The sequence below is a fragment of the Acartia tonsa genome, chromosome 4 (assembly GCF_053477335.1).
Source record: "Acartia tonsa isolate MP-2025a chromosome 4, ASM5347733v1, whole genome shotgun sequence".
NCBI classification, from domain to species: Eukaryota; Metazoa; Arthropoda; class Copepoda; order Calanoida; family Acartiidae; genus Acartia; species Acartia tonsa.
Genome location: NC_137263.1, coordinates 39,564,281 through 39,589,754, shown reverse-complemented (window position 1 = coordinate 39,589,754; position 25,474 = coordinate 39,564,281). Strand labels below are relative to the sequence as shown.

At 35.6% G+C, this 25,474-nt stretch overlaps 3 protein-coding genes across 7 annotated transcripts in view; all 3 read left to right on the top strand.

The window, feature by feature from the left end:
- Positions 1-25,111, top strand: part of Sec5 (exocyst complex component secretory 5) — a 305,887-nt gene extending 280,776 nt beyond the window's left edge. Inside the window, exons 2-9 of one of the 3 annotated variants that reach the window (XM_080158076.1) lie at positions 9,020-9,044; positions 9,471-9,816; positions 10,093-10,189; positions 10,527-11,932; positions 12,448-12,538; positions 13,149-13,613; positions 14,024-14,182; positions 24,413-25,111. In XM_080158076.1, coding sequence (XP_080014202.1) covers positions 9,488-9,816; positions 10,093-10,189; positions 10,527-11,932; positions 12,448-12,538; positions 13,149-13,613; positions 14,024-14,182; positions 24,413-24,478 — 2,613 coding nt within the window. In that variant the 5' untranslated portion in view covers positions 9,020-9,044; positions 9,471-9,487 and the 3' untranslated portion in view covers positions 24,479-25,111. Of the gene's footprint in view, positions 1-8,963; positions 9,045-9,470; positions 9,817-10,092; positions 10,190-10,526; positions 11,933-12,444; positions 12,539-13,148; positions 13,614-14,023; positions 14,183-24,412 lie in introns of those variants that run through there. The other 2 variants (XM_080158075.1, XM_080158077.1) reach the window with 2 other exon arrangements.
- Positions 21-4,900, top strand: LOC145317151 (uncharacterized). 3 transcript variants are annotated; one of them, XM_080158082.1, is made up of 5 exons: positions 21-271; positions 1,370-1,515; positions 2,254-2,419; positions 2,681-2,818; positions 3,230-3,671. In XM_080158082.1, the coding sequence occupies exons 1-5, from the start codon at positions 96-98 to the stop codon at positions 3,606-3,608; spliced, it is 1,005 nt and encodes a 334-aa protein (XP_080014208.1). In that variant the 5' UTR covers positions 21-95; the 3' UTR covers positions 3,609-3,671. The 3 variants fall into 3 exon arrangements, with proteins under 3 accessions (XP_080014208.1, XP_080014209.1, XP_080014210.1); XM_080158083.1 differs by lacking the exon at positions 2,681-2,818; XM_080158084.1 differs by lacking the exons at positions 2,681-2,818; positions 3,230-3,671 and adding an exon at positions 3,985-4,900 and having other exon boundaries at positions 27-271.
- On the top strand, positions 4,862-8,985 carry LOC145317153 (uncharacterized). The gene is made up of 4 exons (XM_080158085.1): positions 4,862-4,990; positions 5,404-5,479; positions 5,747-5,789; positions 5,980-8,985. The coding sequence occupies exons 1-4, from the start codon at positions 4,936-4,938 to the stop codon at positions 6,796-6,798; spliced, it is 993 nt and encodes a 330-aa protein (XP_080014211.1). The 5' UTR covers positions 4,862-4,935; the 3' UTR covers positions 6,799-8,985.
- Positions 25,112-25,474: the final 363 nt, after the last annotated feature.

Sequence of the window (25,474 nt, the reverse complement as noted above, 5' to 3'; positions counted from 1 at the left end):
TTTTCATAAATTGATATTTCAGATTAAAATAAAATGTTGTAAATGCGCAAGCGTTGCGCATCGAAAGTCCCCTGCAAGACAGAAACAAAACAAATATGGCAGCGCAGAGGCGAAAAAAAAGAAACCAAACAAAATCGTTGTGTAAACTCCTGTATTGGATTAGGGATAGTAAGGGCGGAAGATTAAAGAAGTTGGACAGACCTGCTGAGATTCTCAGTGAAGAAATTATCATGTTCGATATTGTTCACGCACAATCTGTTATATCTGAAAGGTCTTTTACATTTTAAAAGGACTCTCCACAGAAAAATCAACTTTGGATTTTTGAAAATCTAACCTGAAACTATTATTCTCTGTTCAATTTTAGGCATTTTTTGTTTTTGTGGCATCGCGATCGAAGCCCTTTGAAAATTTTGTCCGCCGCCTATTTGTACTGCCGCTATAACAATATATACTACACTTTTCTCCACTCAATATATGTTTGCCGCTAAAGAACATTTGCTCCATTGCAACCGGCCGCTCTACGATTTATCCTCTTCCTTGACTGGACAATCCTGCCGCCTCCAGTTTGTGTTCGCCTCCGCCAAATATAACCATCTTTTGCCGCAGTTGCCGCATTCATCGCCCTTCTCCGCCGCTACTCCGCTATACATTGCGTACGTTGCTATACACAACACCCCCAGCCTCCATTTAATTTCTGAACAAGGGAGAGGGGAGCATGTATTGAAACGCGACGTACAGCAATGAATAGCGGAGTAGCGGCGGAGAAGGGCGATGAATGCGGCAACATAGAAGCTAAAAATCACTAAAGCAGCACAAATTGAATGGCGGGAGGATTCACTTAAAGGAGGTAAAAAATTTCAAAGGGCTTCGATCGCGATGCCACAAAAACAAAAAATGCTTAAAATTGAACAGAGAATAATAATTTCAGGTTAGATTTTCAAAAATCCAAAGTTGATTTTTCTGTGGAGAGTCCTTTTAAAAGCAATACTTTTGCATAATTGGGTCTGTACGTCCGTAACGGATAGCCCATACTTAGGCATGTTAAAATTGTTATATCGATTTCAAACTTTGCATGATGATTAATATAACATTTAAATATGATTTTTAAAAGCGTAGCAACCTTATAATCAGTAGGTACTATTTTGTTCTTAAATTTATTTAAGACATGTTGATTTTTGTTGAACCTTTATATTAGAGTTAAAATGGTTCTTTCAGTTTTGGAATAGTTTATTTATCGTAATTATCTTTGTGGCTAACATATACATATATTTATCATATTCTACATAAAAATTTAAAAGTTCACGACTCCAAGTACCCCAACTCGTTAAATTCAGCTCGTCAACTATCCTATTACAGGGTTATGTTTTAGATATACCATCCATGGCCAAAAACTAGCGGAGGAAACCACTTGCCACAACTCGAACTATCCCACCTCTGCTTCTGAGAACACAAATAATGGAATCTATTTGACTAATCTTCCAAATGAATTACTAGAACATATTATTCTTTATCTCGGTAAGTGTGGTTATGTACTATCCAAAATATATACACAAAATTCGGCCAATGAGTTACAATACTAGAATTTTGGATAAAGGCTGTTTAGATAAATTACCTAAAATAAACGTTGGTAGAAATACCGCTAAATAAAACCAATCACAAATCAACATCTCTCACCAAATGTTAATATTTGAAGTTTGATTTAGGTTTTTTTTATAACAATAAATATATTCGGATGAAGTTCAGTTCAATGCTCCTGGTAACGATAATCTTCGAAAATCTACGAACTCTAAAGGCTGCTAGCTGCTAAACGGCTGAAGGTACATGTCATGCCCGTATACCGATTTAAGCGGCATAAGAAGGCCAATAATTAATCTGAAATAGCCAAGATCTAATGATGCATAAGAAATTCATAACTGAAGAAAAAACGCGTCAAATAAGTCTCATTTATGTCCACTAAAAAATAACTGCATGATTGACTGATGGCCATTCCAGATAATTTGTAGGCCTTCTTCTGTCGGTTAAAATTTTGTGCTAGCATAATCTATACGTTTCTCCGTTTTGCCGTTAGAAGCCTTCAGCGTCCATAGATTTTTGGAGATAATCGTTATAAGGAACACTTTACCGTGAACTGCAATAAATCCAAACATTCTAATTCTAAAAGTCCAATCTCCCATCCATCCCTGGTAAGACAGCTTTATTTTCTGGAAAACCTTCTTTTTAATATCTTTAAACCTTTTCTCTTTTTCTTTTAAGATGTTGATAGTGTTGAAAAGCTTGGAAAGGTGAACCAAAGATTAAAGAATTATGTTGACACCAACTACTACCTACATCTTATGCTTCCTTGTGATGATTCTCTGATGGAACAACTCTTAAATTCCAGAAGAAAGATTTTGAGACTGACATCCAATTGTACATTAAGGTAATTTTTCTCTACAGCAAATATTTTCCTTAATTTCAGTTGCATTATAATAGTACTAGCGACGACGCTTCTAGGGGCACTTCAAAATTTTTGCTTGTAAAAAAAATTATTTTTTTCTTAGTTATAAATCTTACCAAGACCTTGTAAAAGCTACACTGTAAAGTAGAACTGTTTAGCGGTTAGCGAGATCTTTCCTGTTGCTTTATCATAAGGATTATTTTTATAAATTAGGGTAAAAAAAATTTATTTAACGATATATAGGAACCTGCAAGATCCTTTGACAGGTGAGGTACAGTTTACCAACCTCAATTTGGCCGCTTTGAAGGCCCTCTGCATTTGTGGCAACAACCACACATTTTACAACAACTATCGATTAACTCTTCCAGAATCGTATTTTAAGTAAGTTTTATATTTTATCAAGGGTGTATATTCTGCACAAAATTCATTTTTCCCGGCTGTAAAAAATGGAAAATTCAATGGAGTAGCGAAGACCAATTCAATGTTTTCAGTACTCTTTATTTTTCTGACCACTACCTCCCCCACCTTACCAGGGTATCCCATGCTGTATATAAACCCCTTTAATTATCATTTACTTAAAAAAATAAAAACATTTAGTAAAAATCACATTTACTTGCAATAAATAGTCTTACTGCTTGTTCTTAATATTAAACAAACATTTTGCTTACTTCATTTTGTCTCTAGTTTTCTTCATCATTTTCCACATTAGTTTGATAATAAACTAGTTTGACTTTTATCTTTCAGAGAAGCTTTGTATTTACAAAATATTAAATACTTTCAATTTTGATTAAGATGTTTAGAGGATATACTGTCGAAAGTGAACCCTGTCGCATTGACAAATATTGAGATACTGTTAGATATCACTTTGAACAGATGGACCAGCAGAATAAAGCCTCTGCTCAGCCAGATGAATAACTTGGAGAAAGTTACTCTAAAAGGACATAGTAATGATCTCAGGAGTGTAATAGATATCGACAATTATAATCCAGTCATCAATTGTATTTTATCATCAATATCTCCAAAGATTGTTTACCTCCATAATTTCTTACAATGTGAAACAAATCCAGTTGTTATTGAGGCTCCTCAGGTATGGTATTGTGTTGTAGCTCACTGGTCATCAAAGGGTGGGGTTAGTGTACAAACTTCCAAGAAAATAGCCCTATTCAGTTAATCATACCGACAGACATTCTAATCTGTATTTAAAACAAACAGATCATTAACGAGTACTCAATAAATTCTGTAATATAAAGAAGTATTGTTTTTAAAAGCGAAGCTTTTCTATAATTAGGGTCGGTCCGTCCGTACGTCCGTCCGTAACGGATAGCTTTTTTCGTTAATTTAGGCATGTTAGAATTGTCCTATCGATTTCAAATTTTGCATTGTGATTCCTTTAGTAGTTAGGTACGACTTTTAAAGCGTAGCAACTATGCGGGGAAAGAAATGAATCTTGTGCAGAATATACACCCCCTGAAAGAGCATAAACAAACTTGTTGCATGGGTCTAGTTGGTCAATGGTTATTCCATAATAATACTGGCTTTTTGGTTAGATACTACAATGACCTGGACTTGAGAAGAATTGAAGAGATGTCAGGATCAAATCCCGGTGATGAAGATGGTCCACCACGCTGCCGTTGGTTCAACTGTAAAATTGTCCAAGATATTCAGCTATTTTGTGATCTCAGCAAGGAGATTTCCGATAGGAAACACTATGAAAACAAAGAAATAAGAAGATTTCGGGGATATGACTATAAATAAAGTTTTTTTTATCTAAAAAATTATCTCATGTACCTAAGACATAAAGAAAATTACTAATTAACAAAATTAAAGTTACCATTATGTTATCTCATAGTTTTAATTAAACAAACATTATTTTGATTATAGACTTAAGTTCAGTTTGGCAAATTATACATATAACATAGAATCTAGTGTTTAATAGTTTGATTTTGAAGAAAATTTATTTTTATATTTGTGCCTTGAGATGGAAAGTGCAAAGGGGATTATGAAAGAACGAGTAACACAAACACCTTAGAGCAATGAAATCAAGCGTTTTGGATAGAGTTTTATAAAAACAAAATTAAAATTGTTAAGCAATATTGGCATTTCAATAAATGTTTTCATGAGTTTAATTTGAAAATTTAATTATGTTATGTGAAATTACCACACCTTTAGTTAGATATATAACATTATCCTAAATATCATTAGAATTTTAAATGATTATCAGAAACCTATTTTATCCACCAAAAACTAACTTGAAATCAGTACTGCAAGGTGCTTTAATCATTTGTTCTTTTTCGTGCATACTTTCCTCTATTTATAGCCCTTTTAGTCTTCGGACATATAATTTGTGTATCCTTCGTTGTAACTGCAATATTAGGCTGACTAAAGTCTTTTCTGTGATTTAATATTACCTGTAAATTTGTGATAATATTAAGAAAATTTATGTGTGTTACAGATGAAGAATGAAAAAAATGTGAGTGGTTGTATTGATTAATATTGTAATGAAACAAGATTACGTTCTTGACACTGGGGATGGGGGAGGGTGTACCCTGACAGGTAAGCTATGTTTAATAGTTCAGGGGTGTTTCTTCTGCGCAAGATTACCCCCTCCCTAGTTTTCAAATATAAAGTACATACATTTTATACATAAGTGGGAAAATGAAACAAGATAAGGAGAAAGAATAGAAAAATCAATGAAGTAGCTAACCCTACCTCCCCTAAAATTATTCAGTTAATTCAAGTTGTCTTTCCCCCTCCTTTGCCGGAGATATACATCCCTGTAATAGTGTTTTCGTTTTACGAGTCTTTACTTTTAACAAAACAAAGAAGAACAAAATCTTTTCACCAGTCTATCTAAAGCTCAAAATGTGGGTAACCACTGCACTGACAGGACTCTATCTTCTAATTTCTGGGAGTATAGATTTTGGTCTTGCGATGGTTTTAAGCTATATTGTTGATTATTTTTTTAGGTGCTGTGTGTCGTGACTACTTGAGAAACGTGTGTGACCGAGGAAACAAATGTAAATACCAACATCCAGACCAAAGGAATGTGTTCTGACTTTAAAATAAGGGAACTTTCCTTAAATAGAGATTGGTTGATACAAACTACCAGTGTCAAAACTTTCCACCAATGATTTTATTGTACATGAGAAGTATTTTTGTTTTCCATAATTGGGGGTGTTGTATACCTATCAATTTATTGTTCATTAAGATCACAAAGGGTAAATATAAGACGAGCATGCAAAGGATGCAGACATAAAATTGCATTTTTGTGTTATTATATTTAGTGGAATACATTTTTGATTCTTACAGTGAATGCTCAATTATTAAGAGTGAAGCTGCTCTTCAAGATAAGGTAACTTTTTTTAGCAAATTTACCCATTTACGTACTTTTTGTTATGGCAATCTTAATGCAGTAAGATTTGTTTTAGTTGTCTAGTAAGCTCTTGGAAACTACAAGCAACTTAAACCTTTCCTGCTCAGGAAGGATTAGTCATAGGTAAGACAGACACATAGACATTGATAACTTGATGTTGATTGTTCAGGTGTTATTCTGCCATGACTACCAGAACAGTAAGTGTAGCCGGACTTCCTGCAAGTTTCTGCACTGCCCCAGAGAGGTAGAGAATGAGTATCACGCCTCGGGATACCTTCCACCCTACGTGCGGGAACAAATGATACAGCTGGGAATGTCGGCTGACGGTCCCGCCAACGTCGGTCGAGTGCCTGTCTGTAAGGACAATCTTGGCGGCAAGTGTAAGCGAGCCGCCCGTTGCAAGTTTCGCCACATCACGCCGCGAGAATACGACATTGAGATGGGGTCCGGTAGCTGGGGCTATGGTAATTTTAGTGGTGGAGTTGTAGGTACGGTTAAACATTCGCCACTTGTAGCACAGCCACCACCGCCGCAACCAACACAGGTTGTTGTCTCCGCCCCTCCTCCGACAACAATTGTTGTGCCTCAACAGCCACCGCCGCCTATTTCAACAACCTTGACTGCCGAATGTGCGGTAGCGACAAATCATCTCGGACAAAACTTGATATTCACCAATTGTGCTGCTCCACAGTTGCCGCTACCACCCCCACCAACAGTTATTAGTGCCAGCCATGGTCTAGCCGCCAATCCTATGAAACGCCGGTTAGTCGAGACAGTGACTGTTGCCGCCGGACTGGATGTTTCTGGCCAGGAAGCGCTCATGTACATGCAGCAGGAAAATCATCATTTGCGCCTTCAACTGCAGGATATGGAGCGTAAAGTTGCTGATCTTACAGCGGCAAATGAATTCTTGTTGGAGCAGAACGCAAACTTGCGGATTAGCGGGGCCACAGGGGCTCCCCCGCCCCATATTCCAAGACCTTGGTGATTTATGCCGAGTTTTAAACTAAATTTTTTTGATATTAAATTACTTGTTTTTATTTTGGCTGTGTGATAATAATATTGTACTTTTATGATGACAAAAAATTAACAACATGTTTTTAACAATTTTCTACATTTAGAAATAAGATAGTTGATGATAATATTACCTTTTATAGTTTTAGAAACCTGCTAATATATATGTATATGGGCCCATGGGGGTCTTAGTGTTTGTCCTTACAGCATTATGATTAATATTCTTTTAGTCGTTATTACTTAACTTAAAATTAAAACTCAGCCGTAGCCAACAGCTGAAATAATTCGAGAGAAAAAATACTCGTAAAGGTTTCGTGTTGTTGCGCAATTTTAGGAGGCAACGCGAAGTAGAGGTGACGAACTTTTTATCTGCTCTCCAAAAATATTTTAGTTTTATTTCGCTTGTTGGGTATAACATATTCTTGAGCTGGATCTTTAAATCGTTTAGTGTAGCCGTCGCCACTGCCAGAGGTACAGCCGCTCACCTAATAGCGATCTTTAAATCAAAATGGCTAGTCATTTATCGTTGCCCACTTTTGATATTTTAATAACTAGTTATAATATTTTATTTCGAGAGTATCGTAAAACTATTGATATTGAGGTTTTTATAAATAATATAAAATATGTATAAAATGTCGAGCCATAAAAGATTTTAAAGATTTCTAGGATAGCCGGCATTGCACTGTCGTAAAATCTTTTTAAAATCCATGTTTTACTGGCAGTGGCGGCGTATACGGCAGCAGCTGCGGCAGTGGCAGCGGCTGCACTAATAACTTAATGCTAATGGACAATTCACTAATATGACCTCTCCTCTTATCTTTGTCTCAAAAACACTATTCAAGTTTTTTTTTATAGTAAATTCTTATCATTAGGTACTTAAATTAAAATGAACCCAAATTAGTCAATTAGATTGTGTCCACAAAAATTATATGTATCTCTACTTTTATCGTGAGATTTTTACCGTTTACATATTTTTTTCTTGTTGTTTCCCTTGAATATCTTAATAGAATAACCCCCATGTAATAGTGCTAAGAAGTGGAGCTAGAATCCTAAGGGGTCCTATCTATTTTCCCTTGCATAAACCAGGACTGGCCGACATGCCATAGTTGTTTGGTAAATGTAAACAAACGTAATGAAATGATTTTTCTTTAGGCTAGATTTGTCATTGATTTTGGCTGCAACGTATTATCCCCTACGAATTTAGTCCTTGATTTTTCTGAAAAATATAATATCAGCTTACCTAAGGGATCTGAAGGGATAAAACAATAAATGATAAATATATGAAAATCTAGAATGAAAATAACCAAAGGCCTGTTTTATTTTATTATCTTTGGTGTATAGTTTTAACAACCAATCTAAATTCAGAAGTTCCCAAAGTTTTAGCCAACAAATAAGATAACGTAGGTATAGAAATTTGTAATGTAGTGTTATTTGAATATGTAGTCCTATGTCTCCTCCCTACCTAACGTTTTTCTACTCTTACTAATTCAACTTATAACATGAATTTTTTCAATCTAATGTTTAGTCAAATATTTATTACTTCAATTTTGTAACTAAATTTGTTTTACTATTTTAGCATATTTTAAAAAAGAGAAAATATTTTCATTTAATAGCAATTTGTGCAAAGATCAAATGGAAAAAAAATAAAACTGCATTTTCCCTTAAAGTGTCTTGTTAAGCACCTAAACATCACCTCCCTTTTTTAAAAACAAAATTGAAAATAAGGTTGCGTAGTTTTTCCTCTTTTGTTTATTACTTAAGGGTAGATAATATTGGGTGTAACTCCGCATGGTTAGGAATCCGCAGTTTTAGGCTTGCTGGGTTAGAGGACCCCCGCTCGAATGAAAGCTATTAAAAAAATTCTATAATTAGGGGGACCGGGGGTGTTTTTTTTTTCTCGACTGGCAATTTGTGGGAAAGCACCATTTAATCTTCTGTACATATAACATTCAAAACTATGTCAAATAACCAATAATATTCGCCTTATAAATATATAAAACTCGATGAAAATTAAAAGAATCTATTCTCTCTTGTAACTTATGATCATAACGATGCATTCTCTTATTAAAATTTACATTATTATTATTATTAATTAGATACCTAACTAAATACCTAATATAATCACTTTAGGTGAATTTTAATGTGATAGATAAATTTCAGATATACATGACAGAGTGCAATTTAATAGTCTGATACAATGAATTAAATCATATTTGTTAGGTTTGGAAATATTGTTAAATAAAGTTAGTAGCAAGGCTACTTTATAACATCGGGGATATCTGTACATACAATCTTAATTAAATACATACAGTCTGCGTAGTTTCTCTTCAATTTCGTAATTATTATATAAAAAAATATTTAAATTATTTTTATCATGGTTTTAGGGGAAGAGGAAAGAATTTAAAGAAACTTTCCTTAAAGATTGTAGATCTTACGGCCCATCTGTTTACTGACATACATTATACAGAAAGAAATAATGTTAATTTGGCATATAGAATCAGAATTTAACGATATAGAACATCATGGCATAAATATATTACGTTACTTATTCATCAACTATTTTTATGCATAGAAGTTAAATGCCCTATATGATTTTTAATTGATTTTGTTTATTTGATTTTATCCTAAATATTTCTAAATGTTAAGAAGACTAAGATCTAACCATGGCGCCTGTAGTTTCTGGTGTGTCACCCCGCGAGGGTTTTCCCGGCACCAAGATCACCATCCGTGGCGAGAACCTGGGCACCTCGCAGCAGGACCTGCTCGGCGTTTTTGTGAACGGCGCCGACTGTCTGCTCATCTCCGAGTGGCGCAGCCAGAGCAAGATTATCGCGTTGGCGCCGGCCAAGGAGGGAACAGGAGATATTATTGTGGCCACGAGGTCGGGTGGGGTCGGATCTTGTTCCGTACAGTTCAAGATTCTTAGGGAGAATAATGTTGGACCTCTCAAGGAAACTGCGGTTTGGATCAATGAAAAATATCATCCCAGGAGGTAAAATATATTTCCATTGAGAAATTAACATTTTTTTTATTAAAGGATTGATCAAAAGTCAACAAAAACGCGGCGGCATAGAGCTATACTATACAAACAAGAACAAACTTCTTCAAAAGATGCATAATTTTCAAATTAGTTAAAAATAATGCTGACAATTTATTTTCATTATTTATGTAGTAAATCTCTCAGCTAATACATTTACAAACATTTTTGATTAGCCCTGGATTCCGGAATCATTTTCCTTGCAATTTTGTACGAGTTTCATTTTTTTAGACGCAAAGGCGGTGTAACTGGAGTAGGCGGAGAGGCGGAAGACCCACTTGGTCTCGACGTAGCGGCAGAATCAAAATTTCCCAAAGATCAACTTACGGTTAGCTTTTATTATAACTCCAGTTCCCATTTTATTTCTAAAATACAAAAAGAAAAAAAAGGACTATAGGACTATATGTTTCAGAAATTCTTATCCGGTATGACTTCGAAACGGATTAATATTCGCTGGACTAGAACCGGTTCTAAGCCATACTGAAAAATCCTCGTATTAAAGACATTTTTCCACGAATATTTAAATAAAAAAAATCATATAATTAACACCAGTTTTGTTAGGCCCAAAGGCTGAATTTTTCATTTTAATATCTGGGGAAAGCTGTATATAATACGATGAGATAATTAACTATTCTAAATATTTAATTAAAGTTGAATATGTTCAGGAGATGTTTCCTGACTGCACAGGTGATATAACTTCAGAAAGATTTGATCCTGCATACTTTCTACTGGAGCATCATTCAGCAACAACTTTTGACGACCTGAAGGCCGGCACTGAATACCTGCGTCGCAAGGTTTCCGGCCACAATGAGAACCAGCTGTCCTTCATCAAGGCCAACACTAACTCAATCATGGACCAGTTGGACACGCTGCGCTCCATTCGCCGGCGCTATGAGCTGGACCGGCGGGAGTACGGAGCAGAACCAACGGTGGGCGTTGAATCCGCTATTTTTAGATGCAAAGAAGAGGCGGACAAAATGTTTTTTGATGTTCTCGGGCGCAAGGACAAGGCTGACAAAACTCGTAATGCTATTACTGTCATGAATAGGTTTAAGTTTCTCTTCTATCTGCCCGCCAGTATACGTTCTCATTTAAACAAGGAAGATTTTGATCGTGTTATTGAAGAATATGAGCGTGCACGCGCTCTGTATGGTAACAGCGAGGAACCACTGTTCCAGTCTTATCTTGCTGAGGCTGAAAAGGGCGTCCAAACCATGAAAGACGATCTTTACCAAAGAATCCGCCAGGGCGCCCTGTCCATCGACCAGCAGAAGAAGCTTATAGGTTGCCTGGTGCAGTTGGAGCGCGATGGTGATCCTGCCTGGGAATCTGTACAAACCAGGTACAGGCTAACCTTCCAACTCATGGAAAATTGTAAAAATGCGCACTTAGAGAAGGACAGGTCATTAATACAACGCGGTCATGGTCCTGCTGCCCCAAATTTTGTCACCAGCAGTCCGGCAAACAAAATCCGGCAAATGTTTACACCGCCCGATGACCTTGATAAAATTCCACAAAATGTACTATTTGTCGAGGATTTGACTGAGCGGATGGCGGTGGAGTTTCCAGAGCTTTGGAAGCTAGGCCAGGCATACTTTAAGCATGAACTTCATGTTGAGCCGGATATGGGTAAGCAGCCGGTTTTCAGAGAGATGGTCATCTCATCTATATCATTCTTCTGTAACTTGGTGCGTGCCGCGGCGCTGCCAGCCGCCCCCATACCAAACCGCGAAGATTACGGTGTATGGAAAGAGGCGTCTAATTCCAATACCTGGCTGCCACACTGTCTCAAACATGTTCGTGGTGCATATTCAGTTCTAATCAGCCATGATCTGCCAGGTCCGGTGCTTGACATTGTGAAAACTCTGACCACAGACCTGCGCATGTCCAGCCTGAACACAATACTCAACACGGTCGTGGAGGAGACGTATGTTCTGCACGAGAAGGAGGATTGGGTCCAGGACCTAAGCGACGTGTACGGGGCGGTCACAAAGCTGCCGAAGCTGTTCGAGTCTGTTGTACTGGAGGCTGTGGCTTTGATCAAAGAAGTCGTGCTGGCTATTGATAATAGGAACATAGATTATCTAATTATGTAGTAATTGCCCATAAAATAACAAATAGGTAGCCATATTGCAGCTTGGTCACTTTGATAAAATACAACACACCCTCACCTTACATCATTTTTGTTTAATTAGCCATAGTTTCTTTGAGTTTGGACCCAGGACTCCAGGAGTAGTACGAGAAACTTTTGTAAAGGAAAGGGGGTGCCTCTTTCACCTGTAGGGGCAAAGCTCCAAGAGGCTAGGGGCGAAACTAAATAACCGCTGAAATGACTAGGTTGTGCTTTTAAGGGTTTTTACCCACTGGTCCTGTTGTGGTTTTAAGCGCATTGCCCCCCCCCCCCCCCTCTTGCAAAAAATTGCACCCTCCTGATTTTTTTTATTTGTTTCTAAAATAAAAAAAGGGGAGAGTGACCGACCTCTTTCTTCTATAAAGGTAAAACTTAAAAAATCTAGGGTCGAAAATAAACAATAAAACTCAAAAAGAGAACAAACGGCATTTTATTAAAATAATCTTGTTAATCAGAGAGGATGATATTTTGGAATATGATGCATCTCAAGCGAGCACAGAGCTTCTCATTCAAAAAGTTTTGTCTGCGTTTGCCTTCACTCTTGAGGTGCCAGTCAAATTTGATATAAATCAATTCAAGATTTTTTCTTTAACTTTAGGGGTAGCCAGTCTAACCAACAATTCTACATAAAATCACGAAACGTTATGGGGTATCTGGTGATATAGTTTGTTTTTTGTCATGTAAGTGAAGAAGAGGGATGGGAAAGAAGGGGAGGAAAAGGGGAAGGGGGTTTTGGGGAAATTTTCCTTTAGAGTTGTTTTCAGAATATCATTCCCTTCTCCCTGCTTTAGCTCTAATAAAGTCAAGCATAATGGTGGTTTCCATCAAAGTGGTTATTTAGAAATAAATTTAAGATGAGGGGGGGATAGTCTCTTTGTATGTTTTTATGAAGGCTTTGTTTATTTTTTAAAATAAGGCGAGTTGGGTTTCAGTGCCCGCTAGGTAATTTTAGGAAAAGCACCATTAGGTTTCTGTTATCCAAATTCCATTTTAACAAAGCAAACCTTTGACTCTTTTGCTTTAAGCACAATTTTGCAAGCTGCTTTTTTTCGCAAATCAAGGAGGTTTGTAACAGTTTTAATGTAGTGCAAAATATAGGTAAAAATATATTAAAATTTCTCTTGCTTTTCAAAATTTGACCTTCAATATTGTGTAGAACGCTGCAACGGAGAATTACTACAGCAATCAAACCGACATCCCCCAAGACTCAAAACGTCTGCTGCTGTGCCTCAACAACTGCCAGTTCACCAGAAATTTCGTGGTTCCCAAGATTGTCAAAAATCTGAATGATATTGAGCAGTTGTCTCTGGAGAAGGCCAGCCGTGAGGCCATCAGCATGTACAAGGTGCTCGACCAGAAGTTGTTCGACGCTTACATAGAACTAAAATGTGAGCCAATTATTGCGGTCATAGAGCACAACATGTACATGGGCAAGTTTGACTGGGCTAAGTGTGTGCGCCCGAGCGGCGGAGCGCGCAACTATGTGAAGGAGGTTGTGCACAGTGCGGCCTGTGTACACTCGGAGGTGTCGCGGATGGGCGCGGAGTTTGTGGTGCGTGTCATGAATAAGCTGGTGGAGGCAATATGCGAGGAACTGAATAGGCTGTTCTGTTGCATCCAGGTAATAAAAAAACCTTCATATTACCATCTATTTATTAAAAATGTTTGAGGTATTATTCGTTGCTTTTCTTATTCTTGTTTATTTTTAAAATCAAATATTTTCTTCTTTTTAAATTGTTCCTTAACGAATAGCTTTAATCATCAAATTATGCATTTTAAAATAATCCAATTTATTTAAAATTTTCTGAATATTAATTTGATGTGTGTGAGTGTGTAAGTGTGTTGTTTTATTATGGGTTATGTATTATGTTTCTGTTTGTCTGTTAAGATCTTGCTAACCACAAACAGACGGAGCTCTCCTTTAAGAAATCTTCACGCATGTCCCGGAATGTTTTTTGTCTATTTTATTTCACTAAATGCTAGGGTTAAAGTAGTTAGTTATCTTTAATACTTTCTTATATTTATGTGCAGCGTATGAATAGCAACGGATGTGTGCAGGCCTGGATAGATATCAAGTGTGTAGAGAAGAGTTTGAAACCATTCATGAACTCCGAGAGTGACAAGTATATGAGGGAGGCGGTCAGACCTCTTCTGGAGCTAGAGAAAGAAAAGGACGTCCTTCTGGTTCAGGTTGGTGTTCTTTTCTTGGGGTGGAAGGGGGGTCTAATGCAATGTAGTGTAGCAAGTATGTTCTTGAAATTCTTTAATACAAAGTAACCTTACTTATAGATAGTTAAGACAATGGGCGATAAATTGATATACATCCCCGATGATGATTAACCTTTCTGTAGACTAAACAATATAAGTACCCAACGTTTTTAGCAAAGAATAAGTTACCTAACGCGACTATAAAACTCTGGGTTCTAGTAAATTATAATCCAATATCCCAAATGTTCCAGATAATTCGTTTTATAAAAAAAAAAAAAAAATTTCTTTTCTGATTTAAAGTAGACATTTTGTATGAAGCACAATAATCCAACAAATATTACTAATGATATAACAGTGTTTAAAATACCGCTGATGACCAATCTTGTAATTTAAATATTCTGTTTAGGCCTTTTGAAAACAGACTTATATACTTTATCTTTCATCTTATTTCAATTTATTATTGCCCCTAGGACCTCTAAATCTGTGGTTTCCAAAAAAGTTTTTTCTTTGTGTGTCTTTCATTTTTAAAGAAATTTAGCTTTATTTAGCTGATTTTCAAGATTAATTATGGATCTATGTCTTGAAGTAAAATGATGTGTTTTTATTTTTCTGTAAGAAAATTAACACATATTAAAATTAAAAGGGGGGGGGGAAAATGTGGTGACTCGTCACACGACATACCAGCAATTTTATTTTGGATGCTACTCCCTTAGTTTTAGAGATAATTGGATGAAATCTTTTGGGCTGGGTCACTAATTACCCCAACTAGTGGTATCTTTAAAAAAAAACGGCGGCGGGACCGCCGCTCCCGCCGTCCGCCGCCGTTTTCCGCCGCCACCAAAAAAAAATTTTTTATTGCATTTCTCGCCGAATTAGGCAATTTGGAATCATTTGAGACCATGTTATTTTTTTCAAAAATTTTTCCCCTTACAATTTTTTTTAAATTCTCGTTTTTCAAGGTATATCTTAAATACAGTAATTCTCCTGTGATTTTGAAGATATTGAAACAAAATCTTTTTAGGTTGGTAAGTTTAAAATATTTTAATTAAGAAAACGGCGGCGGGACCGCCGCTCCCGCCGTCCGCCGCCGTTTTCCGCCGCCACCAAAAAATTTTTTTATTGCATTTCTTGCCGAATTAGGCAATTTGGAATCATTTGAGACCATGTTATTTTTTTCAAAAATGTTTCCCCTTACAAGCAACCCTGCGGGGGGACTTAGTCATTTTTTTTTAAATTCTCGTTTATCAAGGTATATCTTAAATTCAGTGCTACTCCTGTGCTTTTAAAGATATTGAAACAAAATCTTTTTAGGTAGGTCAGTAAAAAAATATTTGAAAATATTTGAATAAAAAATGGCGGCAGGACCGCCGCTCCCGCCTTCCGCCGCCGTTTTCCGCCGCCACAAAAAAAAAATTTTATTTCATTTCTCGCCGAATTAGGCAATTTGGAATAATATGAGACCAAGTTATTTTTTTTCAAAAATTTCCCCTTACAAGCAACCTTGCTCCCGCCATCCGCCGCCGCCGTTTTCCGCCATCGCCCCCAAAAAATTTGAAAAAATAACATGGTCTCATATGATTCAAAATTGCCTAATTCGGCGAGAAATGCAATAAAAAATTTTTTATGGTGGCGGCGGAAAACGGCGGCGGCCGGCGGGAGCGGCGGTCCCGCCGCGGTTTTTTTTTTGAAAGATACCAAAACTTGGGGTAATTAGTGACACAAACAAAAAGATTTCATCCAATTATCTCTAAAACTAAGGGAGTAGCATACTGTATTTAAGATATACCTTCATAAACGAGAATTTGAAAAAAATGACTAAGTCCCCCCGCAGGGTTGCTTGTAAGGGGAAAAATTTTTGAAAAAAATAACATGGTCTCAAATGATTCCAAATTGCCTAATTCGGCGAGAAATGCAATAAAAAAATTTTTTTTGGTGGCGGCGGACGGCGGGAGCGGCGGTCCCGCCGCCGTTTTTTTTTAAAGATACCACTAGTTGGGGTAATTAGTGACCCAGCCCAAAAGATTTCATCCAATTATCTCTAAAACTAAGGGAGAAGCATCCAAAATAAAATTGCTGGTATGTCGTGTGACGAGTCACCACATTTCCCCCCCCCCTTTTTGGGCCCAAATCAATACAAAGGGGGGGGGGCGTAATGACATTTATTCGTAATCCGTGAGCAAAATGGTCTAAATATTTAGCTAGACCCTTCAAACTTGGTATATAAGCCTAGTCCTATAGGTATTACATCTATATGGCAAAAAAATCCAAAAATTTTTATTTTAAGGTTAGGTTAGGTAAGAAAAACCCTGCGGAAATGGGGTTTTTAGGCTTTTTTGATCTATTTTGATGTGGAAACTTACCTTAAATTGTTTTTTTCTTAGGGTTTTAACTTAAATACACTGTATCTATTCATATGGACATTATTTAAGATGATTCAGCAAGTCGGGGACCGACCCCAGAGGGCTAGGTGGGTGGCCCGCAGGGGTTAAGAGCATTTTTCCCAATACATATACATATGTTGTGATACATCTAATTATAGGTTTTTTAGGTCAAGGAACTCAAATTTAGAGCTAAAATAAGCATTAGACTAATCTGAAGCTAGCCCCAGCGGGCTAGGTTGGTGGCCCGCAGGGGTTAAGTGCATTTTTTCCAATATATATCTTGTAATATATCAAAATATAGGTTTTTTAGGTCAAGAAACTCAAATTCTGAACGAAAATTAGCATTAGACTAACCTGAAGCTAACCCCCCCGGGCTAGGTTGGTTTTCTGCAGGGCTTAAGAGCATTTACCTAACCTAACCTAGAAACTTATATTTTTACATATTTTTTCTTGAATTAACTTTGTCTATTATTGAGGAATTTATTTAAGATAATCCAGCAAGTCGGGGACCGACCCCAGCGGGCTAGGTTGGTGGCCCGCAGGGGTTAAGTGCATTTTTCCCAATATATATGCTGTGATACATCTAATTATAAGTTTTTTAGGTCAGTTAACTCAAATTCAGAACTAGAATTAGCATAAGACTAATCTGAAGCTAGCCCCAGCGGGCTAGGGCGGTGGCCCGTAGGGGTTAAGTGCATTATTTTCCAATATACATCTTGTTATATATCAAAATATAGGTTTTTAAGGTCAAGAAACTCAAATTCAGAGCTAAAATTAGCATAAGACTTACCTGAAGCTAACCCCTGTGGGCTAGGTAGATCTTCTGCAGGGCTTAAGTGCATTTTACCTAACCTAACCTAGAAACTTACTTATTTTTTGTTTTTTTCCTTGAATGAACTGTGTCTATGAATGAGGACATTATTTTAGATGATCCAGCAAGTTGGGGACCTCCTTGAGTCAGCCTCCTGTATGAAGAATCTTTTAAATGATGGCTTTAGGACTAAACACTGTGTATCTATGTAAAACCTAGCCCGCCTGGGTCAGTCCCCGACTTGCTGGATCCTCTTAAATAATGTTCTCATGAACAGTTTATTCAATTAAATAACCTTCAAAAAAGTAAGATTCTAGGTTAGGTTTGGTAAAATGCATTTAAGCCTTGCAGGCAACCCACCTAGCCCGCAGGGGCTAGCTTCAAATTAGTCTGATTCTATTATTAGCTCTAAATTTTAATTTCTGGACCTAAAAAACCTTTAATTTTATGTATGACAGCACATACTTTTTGAAAATGCACTTAACCCTGGCGGGCCACCCACCTAGCCTGGTGGGGTCGGTCGCTGACTTGCTTGATCATCTTAAATAATAAATAGACACAGTTTATTCCAGGTTAGGTTAGGTAAAATGCACTTAAGACTTGCAGGCATCCCACCTAGCCCGCTGGGGCTAGCTTCGGATTAGTCTGATACTTTTATTAGCTGTAAATTTGAGTTTCTTGACCTAAAAAACCTATAATTTGATGTATGATAACACATACTTTTTCTGAAAAATGCATTTAACCCCTGCGGGCTACCCAACTAGCCCGCTGGGGTCGGTCTTCGACTTGCTGGATCATCTGAAATAAGATCCTCATGAATGGACAGTTTATTTGAGAAACAAAACCTAAAAAAATGATATTAAATGTAAGTTTCTAGGTTAGGTTAGGTAAAATGCACTTAAGCCCTGTGGGCAACCCAACTAGCCCACTGGGGTTAGCTTAAGATTATTCTAATGCTTATTTTAGCTCTGAATTTGAGTTCTTGACCTTAAAAACCTATATTTTGATATATCACAAGATGTATTTTGGAAAATAATGCACTAAACCCCTGCAGGCCAGCCACCTAGCCCGCTGGGGCTAGCTTCAGATAAGTCGGTACTCGACTCATTAATAGACCCAGTTTATACAAGAAAAAAACCTGTAAAAATTTAAGGAGTTTCTAGGTTAGGTTAGGTAAATGCCTTTAAGCCCTGCAGAAAACCAACCTAGCCCGGGGGGGTTAGCTTCAGGTTAGTCTAATGCTAATTTTCGCTCAGATTTTGAGTTTCTTGACCTAAAAAACCTATATTTTGATATATTACAAGATATATATTGGAAAAAATGCACTTAACCCCTGCGGGCCACCAACCTAGCCCGCTGGGGTCGGTTCCCGACTTGTTGGATTATCTTAAATAAAGTCCTCATTAATAGACAAAGTTTATTAAAAAAATCCAAGTAAAATTATAAGTAAGTTTCTAGGTTAGGTTAGGTAAATGCTCTTAAGTCCTGCAGAAAACCAACCAGGCCCGGGGGGGTTAGTTTCAGGTTAGTCTAATGCTAATTTTTGCTCAGAATTTGAGTTTCTTGCCCTAAAAAACCTATATTTTGATATATAACAAGATATATATTAGAAAAAATGAACTTAACCCCTGCGGGCCACCAACCTAGCCCGCTGGGGCTAGCTTCAGATTAGTCTAATGCTTATTTTAGCTCTAAATTTGAGTTCCTTGACCTAAAAAACATATAATTAGATGTATCACAACATATGTATTGGGAAAAATGCACTTAACCCCTGCGGGCCACCCACCTAGCCCTCTGGGGTCGGTCCCCGACTTGCTGAATCATCTTAAATAATGTCCATATGAATAGATACAGTGTATTTAAGTTAAAACCCTAAGAAAAAACAATTTAAGGTAAGTTTCCAAATCAAAATAGACCAAAAAAGCTGAAAAACCCCATTTCCGCAGGGTTTTTCTTACCTAACCTAACCTTAAAATAAAAATTTTTGGATTTTTTTGCCATTTAGATGTAATACCTATAGGACTAGGCTTATATACCAAGTTTGAAGGGTCTAGCTAAATATTTAGACCATTTTGCTCACGGATTACGAATAAATGTCATTACGCCCCCCCCCCCCCCTTTATTTCCAGTCGTGAAAGGATATTTTAAATGGCTATTTCATGACAAAAGGCATACCTAAGTTATTATGAAATCTAATCTTGTTCAAAAAAAGATTTTGTGAAATATGTTTTGATTAAACACATTCATTTCTTTTTATATACCATCAAACATTTGAAATATTATTAAAAGCACAGACATAAGATAAAATAAGTGTTTTTAAAATAATGTTAATATTGTTTTTTTAGCATTTTATTTTTTGTCAAAATATTTTGTTTTTTATTTGAAGAAATTAGGTCTGAAGCAAAACATGTTTAAAAATGCTCCACCCATCTGTGATTTTCAGTGGGGCTTCATATTTGTTTAAGGTTTTCATTTACTATTTTTCGACTTTTAAAAAGGAGATATTTAAAAATAAGGGGATTATTGAATTCCTTAACTTGCCTTGAGTACAAATGTCTCCCTCCCCTCGTCTTATGTTTCAAATAAATTGAAAAATGTGGGGGAGAGGGTGGGTAGTTTTTCGTTTGTTTATTACTTTAGGTTGGGTATTGGGTAGCCCCGCAGGATTAGATAGTTATAGAAGATAAAAACCAAACCATCCCACCTTATTTTTTTTTTAAAGCCCGACGATGAACACTTGCATTGTGATATTTCTTTCGCTGTTTTTTAAATTGTCTGATTGTTTGAAAACTGTAAGCAAGAAGAAATGGGTATAAAGCAAGCATCGATTATAAATTAAAATGAAAGATGATTGGATTTGAAAACATAATAAATTTTGTGTGTTGGCATATTTTATATTATTATACAAAATATATATTTATATATATTATCAACATGTAGCAAAGATTAATATTTCTAAGAGATGTATTACAATTCTATTTCTTTCAGTCATTTTAAAACTAAACTTTCTGATTCTAATGCGGATTTAAACTTTTTGCATAAAATCCTTTCAATTACATTCCATAGTTTATATGAATAAAGGATATCTGATCAATATAGATTTATTAAAACTATTTTGCATGGTAGTTACGTCGACATCATGACCAATATGTATTACTACTAGAATTAACCATATGGTTGTAATAATGCCATTATAAATACAGTTTTAATACAAAATACAATGGCTATTTAAAAGTTGTTCAAACAAGAAAATAAGTTAATTTACTCGTTGGAATTGTGATGTATGGCATTCCGCAGGCTTCGGCAGCAACAACCGCAACCGCTTTTATGAATTATTATAAAAATCATTTTAACCTGTTTTTTTGTGAAGTTAACGGCTCGTTTTCATTTAAAGTTATTTTGTCAATTAACTTTAGTTAAAATTTTTAATAAATATAAATAAGTGTAAGTTTTAAAAAGCAACATTTATCCGTACAAATGCATAAGATTACCTGATTCCGTAAAATAGCGGTCTCCTAACCCTGTGTTGAGAAATTCCACCATAAAATGAATCGTTAATCCAATATATATAGAATGACTAGATCCCCACTCTCAATAGGTAAACTGCGTAGCAACAGTACGACCACGTATGGGTTAGAATGTATACAGTTATAGTTATTCGTAGGATTTATCATATATGACTATGACTACATATCAACAAAAATATTGTGTCTGAGTGACCATCTAGTCTAATAAATCTACTGTAAATTCTTTATTCTAAAATCGGGCGGTAACCTTTATATAACTTTTTTTTCAAAGCGCCGCTTCTTTATTTCTAGGTTCTGTATGTTTTCTGGGTATGGTAAATAATTTTTCTCAGTCTTGATTTGTAGGATGTCCCTCTCTTACCCGCAAAAAATTCTTAAAAGTTAAACAGGATTATTACAAACATTACAAGTGTAAGCCCTTAGAATAGATCCCTTGAATATTTTGTCCTTGAAACTCTGAAAACTCTTTTTAACATCAAATTACCTATATCTTAAATATAAATTGTGGTATAAAAGATTAAAAATCACGAAACCTTTTTGTAGCTTGATATGAATCGTACTAATCAAGTGCTAAAAGGACACACATTCTTTATAACGTTTTATCCCCCCACCCCCTTGTTACATAAGGTACATTTTTTTCTTTTTCTCTCAGAGAAAAAGGAAAAAGAATATTAGTTTAAAATGGTAGAAATAAATCATATTCGGCTAGGAGATTTATTTAATGCCCCAACTTCAATTATTTTTCAATATTAATTTGTCAATATATTAATAACAGTAGTCAAGTCACCTTGTAACCTTTTTTATACGATATAATATCTATGCTCTTTAAAGCTTTCAAAAAAATAAAGACCAAAAAATCTTAGATTTTGATACTTTTAAGTCACTATAAAATAGCTACGATTTTTTTTTCTTCAAAAAGCCAGTATGCATGTCTTTGATTTGTTAACTTGTAAGCTGCCTTTATTTGGCGTTGTCATCCTTGTTAAATAGAATTTACATTTTATTTACCTATTCCTGTACACTTGATGGTAACAAAACTGGTTTCTTGTTGACAGATGTATCCAGCAGAAAAAATGTCATAAAAGTGAAATATTTTGCCTTATTTTTATTGCATAACATCCGCTGGTGTCCAAATTCTGGTTGCTATCCTTCGTTTTTACTTATATCTACTTAATTTTTACCCGTGTCTTGATTGTAGTTTTTTTTTATCAGGGAAGCTTTTCTTTAAGTCAAAATGTCCGTCTTTCTTTCAGCTAAGTATAGAGGGAAACATGATTTTCTCGGCTGCTAAACAAGGTATAAGGCTGATTTTTAATTCAATGAGCACCCAATTTATAATATACTTGGTCCGTCGGCGGTCGGTCTGTCTATCATGCTGCAATATACTAATACATATCTTCTTCTTCGCTCACTTTGTCCAACCACAATTACTTATGGATGGTATCATTCTTGTCTTATTAGGTATAATTCTTCTGGTATTATTCATGTACTACTTGAAAAGACACACAGAAAAATATTATATACAATGTACTGCTAATTGTCAGAAAGAGAGGGGACAATGGGCTGTTTATTACACTAGTTTATAGCAACATTTTCTAATTCGTTGGCTCAACAACTAACGTGAATTTTGATTGGTTAAATTATTAAGTTGAGTTTCCACCACTAATTTTAATATAAAGATGCAATGTGTATCAAATTATCGGCCATTGTCTTATCCATTTTGATCCCTGGCTAATTGTAGATATTAGTAAATGGTCTGTTGGTCCATTATAATGATATGTCAGGAATTAGAATGACACACAGAACAGGGGTAGGATATTTATAAGACAGGATAAATATAATGTACACACAACACACATTCAAACACACACACATTCAAACACACACTCACTCACTCATAAACACACACAATGTAAAAAAAAAAATACTCGTACAAACAGAAAAAAAGTTACCTATAAAATGCAAAAAAAAAGGCTTGGGCGTCCTTGATTGAATGAGTTGTTTTAAATACACGAACTTTTTGTGGTTCCATAATATTTTAATGAGATATCTGTTATTATTAAATTTTGATTTTCCTACAAGGTTCTGAATCTGATTCAGCAGAAACAAACCGGTTTTATATCGAATAGAAAAATCATGTGATTATTTTTCTTTTGGTTTGGACCTTTTAATACTCTTAACCTAATTATCCTTTATTGTTTACTAAGCTGCGGTCAACTGTATGCAAACCAAAACAAGAAACATTATGTTCGTAAACTTATTCTCTAATTGATATTTTTATAAAGGGGGGGGGGGGCGAAAGTGACACTTTTTGAAACCAAAACTAAAAGTCAAAGGAACTCAACTAAATAAGAGTTACAGGTCTGACATTTTGCATGGCAGTTGCTTTATAGGGGTACAATATGGAACTGTGAAGAAACGGCGTCGCAACCGCCGAAAACCGCCGAGAAAAGGCAAAACAAATTTCGGCGGGAAACGGCGGTTTTCGGCGGTTGCGCCGCCGTTTCTTCACAGTTCCATATTTTACCCCTATAAAGCAACTGCCATGCAAAATCTCAGACCTGTAACTCTTTTTTTAGTTGAGTTCCTTTGTTGACTTTTAGTTTTGGTTTCAAAAAGTGTCACTTTCGCCCCCCCCCTTTTTTTCCACATAAATTGAATTTCATGTTATTGCTGCGCAACTTAGGGAAAAAATTGTTTCTGTGTTTCAAATTAAAAATGACCACCTCCTAACAGATTACCGGAAATAGTTGAAAGAATATGTAATTTCACCCATGAAAAAAGTATTTTGAAAAAAATTTAGTTTCACGTGTTTAACATTCCACTGTCGGACCAAACCGTCGTTTGTGTTTTGGCAAGACTTCAAGGGGCTTCATTTCCCCTTTTCGCACCCTCAAGGCTCACTCCCCCCCCCCTCCCCTTGGCAAATGTCTATGCACGCCACTGTCCATAATCTCTTCCCTGAAAAGTAATTCTCGCATAAAAGTTGAAAAGGCAAATCATGCTGTAACACATGTCTGTCTAACTTTTATTTGGTTAATCAATAAAAGTTTGCAAATCGAGTGAATTTAGGCTTTCTACTATGGCTGATTTATATATGTAACGTCACAGTCCTGTTTATCTCAAAATCCTTATAATTAAGTAAAAGGATCTCTGTGTATCTGTCTGTCTGTCTTTACCTAAGGATCTCTCTAACCAATCTGTACCGATATGGTTTTCCTTTACAGTGTAGATTCTCATATAGGTCATGTGAAGGTTTATAGCTATTTTGGGGGACGATAACACCATCCTTCTAAGAGAAATCTAATAAAATATAAAGCGCCGTCTAGTGGATATTTTAAGCCAACGACTGAGATAATTCGTTTATAAAACTTTGTGGGATAGTAAATCATCTCCCTCCATTACGATCTAAAATAGCTGTATGTATAAAAAAAATGCGGTTTATTTTTTAGTTTTAGCACCTCGATAATTAATTTGAACATTTTTATTTCAGGAATGTGTAACAGAATTCCAGGCTTCCATGCGCAGACACATACAGTGCTTCACTGCTAAATCATAAGTCCATTCAAGCAATATGCATTCATACAAGTTTAATAAGAAGTAAAGCAGAATACATAAAACCAAGGAATAATTTGGAGAAAACGGCAACGGTATTATATTGTCCAGAATTTTTATTTGAATCCAAAATAAAAGTTTATTTTAGATAATTTTAACAGTTACATATATGTTTAAGGCAGAAAAGGAACTTTAAAAGAATATTCATATACAAAAACGTTATAGGCCAAATGGTTTTACTCAGCAACATTTCAAGTTTATTGTACAATGTTATTATATTCAGACTTGAACTTAAAAAATGTTCTTTGGAAATTTTGGCAAAAAATATAAAAACGCTCTTTTATCAATCGTTTTTATCCTTGTTTTTAAAAAAATATCCTTAGTATTAATGATAAATTTCAAGTTTAATTGTTTTAGTAATTTAAAAAATTCGTGTATTTTAAAAGAATCGTTTATTTTTTCTAGATTGTAAAGTTTTTTATTCTCACATTGATGATACAATGTTCGTAAATAATATGTAATGAATCAACAAACATTCCTATGATAAATTTACATTAGGTATTTAGATTTTATTTTTGAGTTTATGGGTAATTTAGACGATCGACATTTTTAAAATTTACTTTTTCACGTAAAAAATGCGCAAAATATTGTGACATGAGCATTACAGACCAGACAGGACGACCGACACAAAGACTAAATTTACATCTTAGACGATCAACAATAAGGGATTTTTTATTACTTGCATCTTACACCAGATTATTATGTACTTTAATCTTTAATAATGTGAAACTTGTAGCTGGCTAAAATAATGATACACCCCATCAACACCCTCCCCCTCCTCTGCTACTGGATGAACGAACTGGCCAATAAATGATGTCCAATTTGAAACCTAAATTTTATCCTTGTCATAATATCCAAGTATATTCTATATCCATTTCAATAATTTTATTGAAGCTATGATTTTTTAAATTTATATTTCAATTAAAAGTTATACCTTTAC